Source organism: Prionailurus bengalensis, chromosome B2, assembly GCF_016509475.1.
Source record: "Prionailurus bengalensis isolate Pbe53 chromosome B2, Fcat_Pben_1.1_paternal_pri, whole genome shotgun sequence".
NCBI lineage: Eukaryota > Metazoa > Chordata > Mammalia > Carnivora > Felidae > Prionailurus > Prionailurus bengalensis.
In genome coordinates, this window is record NC_057349.1 from 123,384,670 (window position 1) to 123,400,458 (window position 15,789).

General features: G+C 38.4%; 1 protein-coding gene across 2 annotated transcripts in view; it reads right to left on the reverse strand.

Annotated features, from left to right (window-relative positions):
- Positions 1-15,789, reverse strand: part of MAP3K5 (mitogen-activated protein kinase kinase kinase 5) — a 209,222-nt gene that overhangs the window by 107,947 nt on the left and 85,486 nt on the right. For both annotated transcript variants that reach the window (XM_043593084.1, XM_043593085.1), the window contains exons 4-7: positions 13,759-13,952; positions 12,869-13,037; positions 11,592-11,698; positions 8,063-8,233 (exon numbers count right to left, since the gene is read on the reverse strand). In XM_043593084.1, coding sequence (XP_043449019.1) covers positions 8,063-8,233; positions 11,592-11,698; positions 12,869-13,037; positions 13,759-13,952 — 641 coding nt within the window. The remainder of the gene's footprint in view (positions 1-8,062; positions 8,234-11,591; positions 11,699-12,868; positions 13,038-13,758; positions 13,953-15,789) is intronic.

A 15,789-nucleotide genomic window follows, 5' to 3' on the forward strand; every position in this document is an offset into this window, starting at 1 on the left:
ACAACTTTATTTCCATATCTGCTGTTTCTTTAGGATTAAGAAAAGGACATAACTGGATTAAGGAACATGAACTATTTCAAGGCTCTTGATACATAATGCCAAACTGCTTTCCAGAAAGGTCTTACCAATTCACTTTCTTAAGAGGAGTGTAGGAGAGAGACCTTCCCATTGCATTCATGCCAAAATAAAGTATTCTCACCTCTTTTCATCTTTGCCAATGGGTAAAAAGAAACCATAGTTTAGGATTGTAATGGGTACTTATTTGATTGCTCTGGAGAATGAACAGTTTTCATATGTTTATGGCCAATCTAAACTTATCCTTCCAATAACTGCCAATTCTCTCAAATTAAAATGTAAAACCCATATCCTAAGAAGGTAGGGAAGATGGGAAGAGATACGTTAGGAAAGCTCTGAAGGGCAGGTTAGGGTGGGGTCAGGGATTTGAACTTAACCTTTGAGGATATGAAGAACAGTAAAGATTTAGGAGGAAGGGAATGACGGCAAAATATGGGGAAAACCTAAATCTCTAATAAGAAGAACATAAGCATATTATCAATTGTGGTTTTCTAGTCAATAAAGTGGATTCACTAAGCAGAATCTCTAGGGGCAAAGAACTCCACCACATTGTTGAAAAACTCCCCAAATGATTATGATGTTCAGCCAGGCTTGGAAACAATTACTTAAATTCACTAAGTGAAATCACCCCTACTCTTCCATATTCTCCCTCCTTTTGAGCAAAATGCCTGGCAAACATCTAGTTTTCTCACTCATCCCTCTGAATTACATAAAGCAAGCCATAGTTGCCCTCCTTAGGTGCGCAATACTCATCAGCTGCCAATTAGGAAACCCCACAGTGACATACTGAGTATTACCACTCTTGGATTCTGACTTGGTCAGGCCATAACACAGGTTCATGCAATCTATCGTTTGCTGAGAGTGGCATTAAACCAAGGTCAAGGCATGCAACCAATTTATGAGGCTGCTTGTTTACAAAGCAACTGTGGGCACACCGTGCATTTTATCAGGGTCTCCAAGGCATCCTGGAACTGTTGGTCCCTCGGGAGCCAACTACATCTGGATATCAGTGAGCTGAGTGTCATGCTGAGTTACTACAAACTTTTCAGGCTCTGTGTTCTAAAAATAAAAATCATCTAAAATTTGGAAACTCACCTAATATACACAATAAAGGACTGAACAAAAATGATGTCAGTGGAATGATGGTAAGATAAAACTCTGGGGGGTATAGACGATAGTGGAAATAGAGATAACACACAGAAAGATATCTTGAAGCCAAGGAAAAGAAAAAAGGGCGAATCTGGAAAACGGAAAATAGGCATTAGTCTTTATTTGTGTGTTGACTGGTTGTTACATAACTCTCCCAAAGTAAAGCCAACCCCATTAATAATGTAAAAACTAAGTAGTTATTAGGCACACATTACTGTTTGAATAGCACTGCCACTGACGTAAAAGAAAATTAGTTGATAAGGTAAGGCTGTCTGTTCTTTCACAAGTTACTATGGAGAAATGAACACATTAATGCTAAAAACAGGCTTAATGATTTTAATTTCCTGGGTATGGATCTTTTTTTGGCTTTACAAGAGGAAAGACATGATTACACTAATACGGTATGGGCACCTGATTTCCTTTCAAAGTTGTGAAATGACTTCATATTTCCCCTTAAGAATGAGAATACCATCATGTCTAAAACCAAATACGATTTCAAACAGCATTGTCTACTCCTATTCTGCGTGACCCCACAACGGCTGTGGTGCGTGACATTCAAATAAAGCCCCTGTAAAAGGTATACAGACTCTGTAACTTTTCCCTCATCAGCTAAATGTTCAGCTAGATCCACAAAGAAGAGAAAGAAAACTTTTAGGGATATTTCAGGAAAAGGGAAATTTAATCTAGTTTGTGTTCATGTCAGTATATGAAGAAACACAAAATATCGTCACATATTATATACTAAAGATAGAACACAAAATGCCTACTATATTCCAGGACTTTAACATATGTTGCTTCACTCAATTCTCACCAGAGTATTTATTCCTCCTAAAATGATAAGTCTAAGCCAGTTGTAGTTGTAACGATCCCATCCTCCTTGCCAGTGACATGGGTTGACGATGAAATACCAGAAGCATAAAGAAATGTAAGGAAAGTCTGGGGTAGGTTTTTATGAGTGTGTTTTCCCAGTTCTAAGAAAAAGAGACAGAAAAAGATGGCCTCCTTTCCTCTCCAGACCTTGGTGAGGCTACATTGGATTGATGCCTGGAATGGCCACAGCCACGTTACCATCCTAAAAGCCAGCCTGAGGGCAGAGCCACCCACAGCAGTAATGAGGGAACAGACCTGGGCTGACACTGTTAGGCTGCCGACTCAACCTACTCCAGACCCAGCCCTGTTTCTGGACTTCATGTTTTAGAAAACATATTTTCTTACTGTTGAAGCTCAGTGGAGTAAGGTATTTTGCTACTTATAAGACTCTAAGAGTATTCTAATTCCCCCTAGGTAAGTAGTATTATTTTTTTCAAGTAAGAAAATGGAATTTTCTTAAGGTTCTCTTGCCTAAGATCACAGTTTCCAAGTATTGACTCAACATTTATTTCACATCAGTTTCCCAAAGGTCCTCTTCAACAGAATAGTATAGATGTTTCTGGAAATGTCTGTTCCTGGAAATTCTAGGAAAGAGAGTCATTAGGATGTAGTAAAAACAACACTGATCTGAAAAATTAGATTTGAAATTTTATTAATAACAGGACATCAAACATTGTAAAATGCGAGGAAAAATGTCAGCTTTGCCTTCTTCTACAAGGTACTTGTAAGTCTGCAACAGTGAACAGCATATACGAAAACCTTGTGTCAACTCTCAAGTTAAGGGATAATTATTTCCACTATTGAACAAATACTACGTGTAACAAAATGTTCTAAGTAAGCCACTCTGCATGTGAATTCAGCATCACTATTTCATGGTTATTTCTTTGTTAGATTAGGTTAACAAAGGAATCATGGAGATAACCTTTCCAATGGATTTTCCATGGTTCTCCAAGTCACAGTCCATAGTATTTCCTTGGGTCATTCCAGTTAAGTCATCATTTCAGAAACTGTGGCCTTTTTTAAGGATGTGAGTCTAGGCTTTTAGGTCACAGTTTTTCCCACACTGAAAGCTTGGTATGTGCCCAGCACCACTCTCTCATCTTGTGCTATATCTTCTAACAGCCCCAAACATCTAACCAGCTCCTGTGACAGACACCATCACCGCTTACTCTAACTTACATTTAACCTTATATTGAACAGCTATGATTAAAAAGCTGCAACCTCTTAATGACTAAAAGCTAAACTCAGTTCAATTATGTTAAGGTCAAAAGGGCATTTTTCATGCCTTAACTGGGATTAAAGAAATTTAAGTCTAAAAAAATAGCATGGTTTTGGCCATCCACAAGAGCTTCAATGGACAAAAATAACTAAGGAAGTGACAATGAAAAACATCAAATGTCAGAGAACTACTCTTTTTTTATACTTAAATCAGCAGGATGTGTTCATTCAAACCACTCGGCCCCTGTCCCAGATAAGATTTAACAGCCAAAGTATGTTCTAACAGAAGAAAAAAATATATATATTCTAACAACATATCGCAACTCAGCAAACTTAAAAAAAATCTAAACCATAAACTTTTTTCTTATTTCCTATCTTTGCATTCCAAACCCCCAAGTAAAGCTCTCAGAAAATAGACTTGCCTAGACGTAAAATGGTGCCTTGCTACAATGCCCGTAGCAGATACAGTGCTCAGAGAAAGGCAAGACTTTCTCCCTCTGATATGGAGGACATCGAACTCATTAAAGATGGTAAAGTGGGGAACTGAGAGAAACAGCTGGATGAGCCACTGAAATCACAACTGCTTGGGGCTCTTGTACTACTGAGTTAAAAGTTCTTCTCCTTAAATTTTCTGTGGTCAGTACATCACTGTCTCTGCAAGCCAAAAGAAAATGACTCAGGACATGGAAAATGTCCATGGAAAGAGGCCTGAGGGACTAACTACCTGCCATGACATCCCACTCCTTACCCCAACACCAGCACTTGACAAGTAAAAACCCAGAGAGGATGATGGCTCAGAAAAAGTCAGTTGAAATATCCCTTTGGGACCCATGACTCAGGACATACATAATTCTGACTAAATCTGGCAGGATGTCTAATAACCTCAGGGACACCCTCTTGTGTCAGCTGCTTGACAATGTGCTTTTCACTTCTCAGCTCTAACAGAAAGGGAGGTTCGGACCATGCCAACCCACCAACACAAATGAGTGTGTTTGCAGCACTGTGGGAGTTGGATCAAAACATTAAGAAATACCAAAGAAGCTTTACAAGTGTGAGGGCGTGAAAAAACACCTATTTAAAAAGGGTGGGGGAACTTCTTAGCAACCCTTAGGACAAATGGCAAATGGGTATATGGATATTCACGACAGTAATGGCAGGTTAAGGATAGGTAATCTATGGTGAAAGTGACATTCTTTCAATACTAAATAAGTCCGTGAGTGACACTCACAAGATCAACTCCTAGGGATCCTCCCATTAAAAGGCTTTGAGCTCTAACAGCCTTCCTTTCCTGTTCTTACTAGAAAATTAACGGACAGCTTAAAATGAAACCATAAAAATTCTGACATCTTCAATTTCACCTGAAGACCTTGAACACAAAGCTCTTTTGAGATAAAGTTAATAGTCCTCAGCTAAATGGAGCCAGAATCTGGAACTATAGAAAGTTAAAACAAAAACACAACCAGAAAAAAAAAAAACAAAAAACAAAAAACCCCTCTGTTCCTTTAACTGAACTTTATGTCACCTTGAAAGTTCTTGGTAGTCTAAACTGTTTGATTTTCAAATGGGGAAACGCTTTTATTTCTGTGCATGATACACACTAACTTCACAGAAGATGTTTTCTATTTGAATTCACTGACCATGGAAATTAGGCTTTTAAAGATTAGATTTTATTAACACTACTGTATCAAAGATTTATACAGGCACAATGCTTCCAAATATCAGATTCTAATTGTTCTACAAGTAAGAATTATTTTAAAGTGTACATCTTCTGGTAACAGTAAGGCTGCATAGGTACACTCCTCTTTTGTAACAGCAGGAAAAAAAAAAAAACCTGGGTTAAAAGAAACTGTAAAACTCTCTGGATTATACTAAAAACTTATAATACAAATTTAAAAGTCCAAACCAAAACATTCCATAAGGATATAGGAAATCATTGTCCCCAACTTTTCCTCCTTGGTTATAACCCATTATCTCCGTTTCAGTCCCTGGTTAAACTGCTAAAGTGATAGAAGATTTTGTAAAGTTAAGATTTCTGTTTTACAACTTGAAATGTTGTATGGCTATCATTGTGGAGCTCCTGATTTAAGTCAACCCCCTTTTATCTATCTATCTATCTATCTATCTATCTATCTAGATATATAAATAGAATTATATATTAATAATTCGAGCGGGGCTTGAACTCATGAACCGTGAGATCATGACCTGAGCCAAAGTTGGACACTCAACCGACTGAGCCACCCAGGCACCCCAAGAAATTAAAGGTTTTAAATATTCTTGCAGCTACATGTGACTAACTCCCTTTTGCTCCTTCACCCCCACTGGTATCCATTACACTGAGCTGGGAAGTTATGATGTGCATTCATGCATCTATACTTTTATTAGATGTGTATAATTGTTTTTAAAGCTTCCATAAATGATACTGTCATCCATGTATCATTCTGCCATTTGTTCATTTTGCTCAACTTTTTTTTTTTTGCTCATTTTTTTTTTTGCATGTCCTAAGTTTATACAGAGGAACTTCAAGAATTTCTCTAGAGTGTATAACTAGAGATAGATCTGCTGTATCCAGGGTAGGCTAGCTGTCAACTTTCCTTGATAATACCAAAATCTCTAAGTGGTCATAAAAATTTCTACCACAACCAGGAGAGACTCCCATTCTTCTAACATCCTTGACAACCCTTGATATTGTCACACTTAACTATTTCTTTATAAATCTAGTAATTTCTAATGGTGTACTAGACATTTTGGATGATATGTTGTACAGTTTGGATTCTGTTATATTCCTCTTAAGAATATTCAGTCTTGTTATAACAGGCAAATAAATTCTTGGCAGTTTACCTTGACCAAGTGGAAGCTTCGTTTTAGGTTTTATTAGGGTGGCTCTGTCTTGGAATCGCTCTTAATTTTTAGTGCACTTCCTTAGTCTTGAGATGCAGTTTTTTTATTGCTAAGGCTTGGCCTTTTTGGAGTTTCAGTGGAAAGTTTGGACTGTTTATGAAGCCCCTCTAACTTCAGGTTCAAAATCCAAAGTCTATCTCTATTGCATTAGGCAGCTGCTGAAATTTCTGTTCAGCTCTTTAAGACTTCTAGCAGGAGGGGCCTGGGTGGCTCAGGTGGTTAAGCATCCGACTTCAGCGAAATGTCCGACTTCAGTTCAGGTCATGATCTCACGGTTCATGAGTTCGAGCCCCGCGTTGGGCTCTGTGCTGACAGCTCAGGGCCTGGAGCCTGCCTCAGATTCTGTGTCTCCCTCTCTCTCTGCCCCTCCCCAACTCTGTCTCTCTCTCTCTCTCTCTCTCTCTCTCTCTCTCTCTCTCTCTCAAAAATAAATAAACATTAAAAAAATTAAAAAAAAAAAAACAAAAACGACTTCTAGCTGCTATTTTCCACATGGCCTTCTTTGAGTTTTACCTCACACATGCACGTGTCAGGGACCAGCTGAGAATGGAACTGAAGTCTGTATAAAGATTTTGGGGCTTTCTCTCTGTGGCATTTAAGGGGTATCTCACTCAATCTCCAGGTACTCTGGCAGCCTCAAACTGACTCCTCTGGCCATTAAGAGTGTGATCTTCTTCTTGAGTTCTATCTGTCCTGGGCCCTGCAGATCAGGGAATGCCCCCAAGGGAAAAAATCATTTAAATATGGATCTTACCCAATGTGGTACCCTTTATCCAAGAATCAAAACCTCTCCAGTTTCTGACTCCTTTTAGTCACTCTCCAGTACTTTCAAACTTTTTTCCTTCTTAAGTATTTTCCAATGTTTATAATTGTTATTGGCAAGAGTACCAGTGCAACAGAACCCACTCTGCCATTTCCAGAAGCCAAAGCCTTGCTGAGCAGAAGCAAATTTCGATGCACTCTCATTTCCCAATCTTTTCTTTTTATGAATAATGGTATTTTCAAGCTTCATTTAAGAAATTCTTTCCTATCCCAATGTCATCAATCCGGCTTGTATATTTTATTCTAAAAGTATTTTTCTAAAGTATTTAAAAATATTTTGGTCTTTAATTTACTTGGATTCCATTTCTTGTGCATGACTTAAAGTAGAAATCCAATTTTATTTTATTTTTACAAGCAGATGAACAAGTGTTCCCTGCACCATTCTTGAAGAGTCCACCATTTCCACTCTGGTTCATTAAGTTTGCTGTCATAATCTAGGCTTGTACATATCTTAGCTTGTTCTGGGCTCTCTCTTCTGTTTCAGTGTTTGTCCACGTCTACACTCATACTGCAATATCTTAATTATTACATCTTTATAGTAGGTCTTGCTATCTGGTAGAGCAAGTCTTTCCACTTTGTTCTCCAATATTGCTTTGCTTATTCTCGGCCCTTTATTTTTTCAAATAAATTTTAGAATCGATTTGCCAAATCCCAGTAAAGCCCTGCTCGGGAGGGTTAACATCTTTAAAATATCAATTCTTCACACCCACAAATTTTGTACATTTTTTCATTCATTGTAGTATTCTTTCATGTCTTTTTATAAACTTTTATAAATTTTCCACAAAATGATGCTTATTATACTGCATATTAAAATATCTTCATAAAATTATATTTTCTCAAATTATCTTCTCATCCAGTTTACCCCAATTTATTCTACCACATTAAATGAATTTCATCAAAAGTCTTCACTGAAGCTATAAATTCTAAGCTTTACTTCATAATATACAATCTAAAGGATAACACCCTCATTTGCAAACCATTTTTTTCATGTCATGATTTATCAAGTAATTACTTTATCCTATATACTTACCAAGAAGCTCCATAGTCTCTACTTTCAGTGTCCAGGAAATTAGAGTCCAAAAACATATCTTTGTAGATTCGGCCCACTAGGCAATACATATCTGAAGCAACTTGCCCTTCACTTTGCACCAGGGGAATCATAATATCAAGAGCTTTTGCTCTGTCTCCAGGGAGATTTCTCCTATGGTAGGGAAAGAAAACATCACTGTTTCAATATAGATTATAGGAGCAATGCAGGGTAATTACATTTTTAAAATTCTATTTGATGTATTGGTTCACAATAGTGAAGTTTGGCAGGGTAAAAGCAACAAGGAGATTTTGAGAGTCACCTGTAAACCTCTGTCCTAAGTCTTTTTGTCTTTTTCATCCTATCACACGTCTACTGGGCCTAACATGGGTCACTTCTGTGCTGCTTTCCGGATCCTGGCGATGGATTTGCACTTACTTATCCAGAGTCCCTCTAATTTCGTAGAACATACATTCATGATCCACAGGTTCAAGGGTGTGGAGTGAGATTAGGAATGGTCTGTGCCCTTAAAAGGGCCAGTCAAGTAATCCAAACACAGCCCAAACCCTGACTCTAGGTTTCAATGGCTTTTGCTCCAAAACACTGTGCAAACTCATTCACAGACAACACCAACAAACTGACTTTAACCCAAGAGTTGCCTGATGTCTTTGTATCACCAGTTGATCATCTAAGGAAGATGTTTATGTAGCTTATTTCAAAATAGCAAGTGTATGGGGCATCTGAGGAACTCAGTCACTTAAGCCTCTGACTCTCCATTTTGGCTTAAGTCATGATCTCACAGTTCATGAGATCAAGCCTTGCGTGGCGCTCTGTGCTGACAGTGTGAAGTCTGCTTGGGATTCTGCTCTCTCTGTCTCTCTGCCCCTCCCCCACGTGTGTGCATACACGCTCTCTCTCTCTCACTCTGTCTCCCAAAATAAATAAGTAAACATTAAAAAAATAAAATAGCAAGTATGTGTAGACTATTCTCAAGAACCAGATAAAAATCCTCTTAAAAATTATTCTTGGACCTTGAAAACATTATGCTAAGTAAAAGAAGCTAGTTACAAAAGATTACAAATAATATAATTCCATTTACATGAAATGTTCAGAATAGGCAAATCTGGAGACTAAAAGTAGATCAGTGATTGCCTAGGTCTGGGAGATTTTCAGAAGGAAAGGGAGAGTGACTGCTAATGGGTAGGGGGTTTCTTCGGGGGGACATAAAAAAGTCATAAAATTTATTGTGTTGATGGTCATACAATTCTGTTACTATATTAAAAACCACTGAATTGTACACCTGAAAGAGGTCAATTGTATGATACAAGAATTATCTTTCAATAAAGCTGCTATAAAAAAGTTATTTCTATTCTCCATTATGACTTTAAATAGATCTGTCTATGAATTTCTTTTTTTTTTTTACTTTGTTCTAAATACCTTGAGTTTATAATAACACTTCAAAAAATATGCTTATCAATTCATTATACTGTATTTTAGGAAAGGCAAAATTAAAACACAAATGAAGAAAAATATAAGAGGCTCTTATGGACTCCCATTTTTCATTTAAAAATAGAACACATTCCATTCCATCTTTCAAAAAAGATTCATTTGAGAGCCAGCTGGAGCTGGTAATCTCTGGAGGTCTCATCTCACTCTGTCAAAGCCAAAGAAATAGATATTTAATAAATGGGGAAATGAAATCTACTTTCATTCCACATTTACTGATAAAGTTAGCAAGTTCTACAGTTTGGGCAGATAAAGAAAGAAAGGAACTATCTGTGGCTGAATAGCATGCAGACATTTTTCTCTGTAGACAGAGGCAGGAAAACCCAGTGATGAAGAACACAGACATCAGAATCACTAGATCTCGGTTTGAGCCTCAGTTTTATGGTTGTTAACTACGGGCCATTCAACTCTTCCCAGCTTCAGTTTCCTCATCTATAAAATAAGCCTTAAGTGACACATGACAAGTGCTCTGGAGATGTAATGTCCCTCCTTTTTCTTTTTCTCATTCTCTTCAGTTGTAGTAACCACATATATATTCAACGTGCTATCATGGAAGAGAACAGCACAACTAACAGGCTTTGGACAGTTCAGTGCTTTAGGCTTCTCTGTGGCCAGAGCATGGATGGCCTCCCTGGTAACTGTAGAAAGTGGCACTGAGGTGTGTGCCACGATGTGGACAGAAGGCACAGAGGCAGGACTGGAAGCAGGAGTGTTCATGCTGTGTTAGCGGACTCATGGATACATGTCCTAAAATGTGGTCAATGGAGTTTTGATAATAATTGTGTTCAAAGCAGTGAAAACGAAAATATTCTTTGGTTAGCAATATGTTCACCTAAACATAAATGCCCTTACCCTAACCTAGTAAATTTTTTTTTCAATATATGAAATTTATTGTCAAATTGGTTTCCATACAACACCCAGTGCTCATCCCAACAGGTGCCCTCCTCAATACCCATCACCCACCTTCCCCTCCCTCCCACCCCCCATCAACCCTCAGTTTGTTCTCAGTTTTTAAGAGTCTCTTATGCTTTGGCTCTCTCCCACTCTAACCTCTTTTTTTTTTTTTCCCCTCCCCTCCCCCATGGGTTTCTGTTAAGTTTCTCAGGATCCACGTAAGAGTGAAAACATATGGTATCTGTCTTTCTCTGTATGGCTTATTTCACTTAGCATCACACTCTCCAGTTCCATCCACGTTGCTACAAAGGGCCAGATTTCATTCTTTCTCATTGCCACGTAGTACTCCATTGTGTATATAAACCACAATTTCTTTATCCATTCATCGGTTGATGGACATTTAGGCTCTTTCCATAATTTGGCTATTGTTGAGAGTGCTGCTATAAACATTGGGGTACAAGTGCCCCTATGCATCAGTACTCCTATATCCCTTGGGTAAATTCCTAGCAGTGCTATTGCTGGGTCATAGGGTACTAACCTAGTAAATTTTTAAGTGAATAATCATTTGGTGTTGAGGATATCTGCCTAAGAATAATAACATCATGTTCATGCAATTGAAAAAGATTCTGACCAAGTATAAATAGTAAATACAAACTCTGACAAAGAAGAAAAAGAATTTTAAGAATTTACATATACAAACTGTGAGGGACAAAAAAAATTAAAAATCAAAATGTATATGCTTCTTATACTTCATACAGTTGAAGTAGAAATATTAATATTACATTCTAATAGGGAGTGGCTGCAATGCTGTGGCGAAAACATACCCTAGAAAGAATACGCAGGTTATAAAACAGGATGTTAGCACTTTGTGGACAGAAAGGTTTTTTTCTTTTTTTTTAATTTTTTTTTTAACGTTTTTATTTATTTTTGGGACAGAGAGAGACAGAGAATGAACGGGGGAGGGGCAGAGAGAGAGGGAGACACAGAATGGGAAACAGGCTCCAGGCTCTGAGCCAATAGCCCAGAGCCTGATGCGGGGCTCGAACTCACGGACCGCGAGATCGTGACCTGGCTGAAGTCGGACGCTTAACCGACTGCGCCACCCAGGCGCCCCAGAAAGGTTTTTTCTTACCTATTCAGTGCAAATGCATAATGAAACTTCACATGGTGATGGGAAGCCAAATCAAAGGTTGGCAGCTTTTCTAATGTCTCTACCAGCTTCACAATAGAATCATAGTCCTTTAAACAAGAGGAGAGTAACACAGAATTAAACTATTAGGAGAAAGTTCTGACAATGAAATGCTTTTTGACAATCAGATATGTGAATCCGAGAAGGGTGTTAAAAAGAAAACTAAAATCCAGAGGAATCTGGAATCAAGAACCAAAAAGAATCTAGAACCATAAAGAAACTTTTTTTTCTTAAATAAGAAATTTGATTATATAGATAAAAACATTAAAATACAGTTACCACATCTGACGCCCCCCCCCCAAACAATAAATCATCTAGAATGACAATACTAACTGTCTAACTATGGATGGCTTACTTCTCCATGGAGCCAGATTCCTGGTATACAGTGTCTCATCAATTACTTTCAAAGAAATAATTTTTTTTTTTTTTAGAAATAATTTTCAAAACATCCAGGACATGGAGCAACTGACTGGGCTTCTGTCACATGTAACAAGATGATATTGTGTCAAGCTATCCTAGTCTTGGGACCCTAAGTACCACACCTCTACATGTATGTGAATCTCTGTTGTCTTCATGAAGCTTTACTTGGGCCTGAAAGCCTAGGAATAAGAAACCAGAAGTCACTTGCATTTTACTACAAAAATCTAATAGCAAATCCCCAACTCAGAGAGGATTTCATTCTATGTACCATATTAAAAAATTGTAAGACATATCAATAACACTAAATGGTATGTTGGTGTGTTTTACATGATATATTTTAAAGGTTATTCTAATAATTAATCAGTTACATATGTCTTGCTTCCAGCTAGTCAGATCTAGCACCATTAATTTTAAGCCACATGATTTCAAGGAGTAAGAGATATCACCAGAAAGCCCCCCACATTTCTGCTTTTGCTAACACAAAGTTTTCACAATATTGGCTGATGGGTGTGTCTGAATAGATTGTCCACAGATTAGCTATGCACGCAAACTTTTCTTTTTGTTCTTCTGGAGGAAAAAGACCTTTACCATACAAGTACCTCATTACACATCCCACAGATAGGAAACTCATAGGAGTTTTTTTTACTTATAGATTCTCAGGATGGCAGCTTAGAAAAGTCAACAAAAAATTACATGTAGTGACATGAATAACCTCTCAGCTCACTGAAATACGATGTTAACTCTCCCTTATTCCTCCAACAGGCTACATGATGAAGATTTTACTTTAAGCATCTTCTCACCTGGATATCTCTGTAGGAAAGTAACAGGTTTATGACAATATCTGCTGTCAAGACTTCAATATTATCTACTCGCTGCCGAATTCTTGCCAATTCAGCTGCCAATTCTTTACCAGTGTATAAATTACGAGCTTTCCTGATATCATTGAGTATAGATTCCCGGAAATACTGGCTGGTGGGAAAACACACATTTCAAAGAGTTAATACTAGAAAGGATTTCAATTAAAAGCAATGATTGTATAAGGAAACAAAATTTGCAGCACTGGTAGCTTTTAGTTCACAAGGTGCGCGGAATGAACACCTCAGAGATTGCGCATTATTAAGAAATTTGGGAGTCCTTTATTCCTTTTAGCTTTGCTTCAGAAAAAATTAGGTAAAGATACTGCATTTTAACGAATTTTCCAAGAACCTGACATGTACCTCTAGAAATGCCAAAACGTTTTCATTTTACCGTTTGGAATAGTTGTTCCAAATAAGTCAGGCGTGCCTAAGATTTGGTCATAATACGGCGTTTACTTTCTGACTCAGCATCATCATTTATTAACATAAGTGATTGTTCTTCACTAAAATATAATAATCCTGCCAGCAATTTTGGCAGAGTTCTTGCTCTTATACGAAACGTTCCCGGGACGTTTATTCTGATACTGTTTCTATACTTACTTTGAATATATATCTCTACCATTACTATAATGTACTTAGCAGTCTTTTTTTCTTCCTTTCTGATCTCAAGTTGTTCTGTGAATAAAGTGAACTATGTGGCATCTATTTTTATCTACTTGGAAGATACCATACTTTTATGTTCCTGGTTCTTGGCTGTGTGCCATCTCTAAGAAACCTCTGATAAGATGCACAGCACTCCATTATCATCATCAGGTGGCATTATTCCACCTTACCTGGAACTTGCTTGTGCTACCTTCAGAAGTTGAATGAAACGGTCCACAAGAGGTAAGCAAATGGGTCCAAGAAGCAGCTCGAAGTTCGGTTGCATGAGCTCTGTCAACCCCTTCATGAAGCTGCTATCGCAGCAGTAGACTTTATTATGTGGAGTGATCATGTAAGGAACGAATGTGTAGTTCCCAGTGCACATCTGTGGAAAGAGGAGAGTCCGGGAGGTGGTGAGGTGGGCCGGAGACCCCACATTCATGAAATCCCAAGTGCAGTGAGTCATTTTCAACAGTAATCCTGAATATGAAGCAAAATAGCAAACCTCATTTCTTATTTATGACCTATGAAAATGGAAATTCCCTCCAATTTCTTTAATTGCTTACTTTAAATAATTAGGGCTTACAGATGATGCAAAAAAAAAAAAAAACACCTCATAAAAAAACAGTATGGCACAGCTTCCATCCATCAGTTAAATATTTATTCACCATGTCTCATGGCTAAGGCATTTGTGATATATGCTGCAGGAAAAATAGGGTAGTTTAAAACACAGCCTTCAGCCTCTGGGGAGCTTAAAATTTAATCACAGAGACATAGTGTAAATACACGACAAGAATAAGAACTAACGTTAAGGGCTGCCCACCTGACAGGCTAGGCTGTTGAGTGATGTCAGAACAAAGCTGCTCCCTCCAGTCTGCTCGGTCACAGTCATGGCTCCGTTAGCCTCTCTGTTACTACAACTAGAGACCCAGAAGTTTTCCTTGACGCTTCCATTTCCTTCACCACCCATATCCTATCAAAGTCCAGTCTACTCTGCCTCCAGAATGGATCTCATATTTGTCCATTTCCCTCCATCTTCTCTGCCTGCATGGCAGGCCATGCGACCAACATACCTGGCCTGAGCCATTGTCACTGGCTTTTAGGTAGTCTCCCTGCTTTCACTCTTGTCCTCCAATCTATTGTCCACCCAGCCATCAAAGTGATCTTTTAACAACCTGTATCACATCACTTCCCTCACTTCGAAAGGCAGTGGGATGAGGATAAGGCATGTCCTTGTGGCCTACAGGGGCCTGATGATACAAATCCTGCTTCTCTCTCTGGCCTCAGCCCATGCCACTCTCCACTCACTCATCCCGACCTTCTACTGATTCCCAATGATGTCAAGTGAGGGAACACTAGCACAAACAAAAGTAGAGCTAAAGGAGAAAGAAGAAATTGGACTGGACACCCCTCAGGAAGCAAGTCTGACCAGATCTTAGAGCTCAGAGAAGGGAGAGAATGCTGAGCTAAGGGTTTTAAACTGTATGTGCTGGGCAGTGGGAATCATGGGCAGATTCAGGGCAAGAAAGAAAACATAATCACAGTCTTAAATGGGGCTACCTAAAAAGAGTGGTATCATTAACAACAACATCAATCAGACTGAATTATTTATGAATATATTATAGTCAGGGGTACTTATTATAGATCAGGTAATAAATCACAAACAGAACCTGACTTCCAGGTAATATGTGAGAGGAACTTCAAGAGTTTGGTATCTGATTTGGGGTGGGAAGGGTGAAATGTTCACTATTAGGAAGGCTATGATTTCAGGGGAGCTGAACCCCTAAAGTGAGAATGGCCAGAAGATAGTTGGAAATACATGATTGGAATGTCAAAGAGTTTCCAACAAAAGTACAGAGCTGAGAAGTATTTGGTGTGGTTGAATCTAAGGCAACATGAGAGACCTCTAAGAGAAAAGCCACAGAGAGAGAAAAAGAAAAAGGCAGAGAGCAGAGAAGTAGAATGAGCTATGTGGGAAACCCCATCACCGTTCTAGGGAGCACAGAGAGCCCAGATTGCCAGATCCTAGCCATTTCAGTATTACGGGGAACAACACATCACTTCTCTTACCCTTACAACTAAACAAACGAGAGCAAACAATGACTCACCACTTGCACATGCCAAGGGAGGTCATACACGCTCCCAACAACCCACTGAAGAAGGTGCTATCATCCCTGTTTTATAGGAGGATTCAGATTAGGCTTATGGAGGTCATGCAGCTG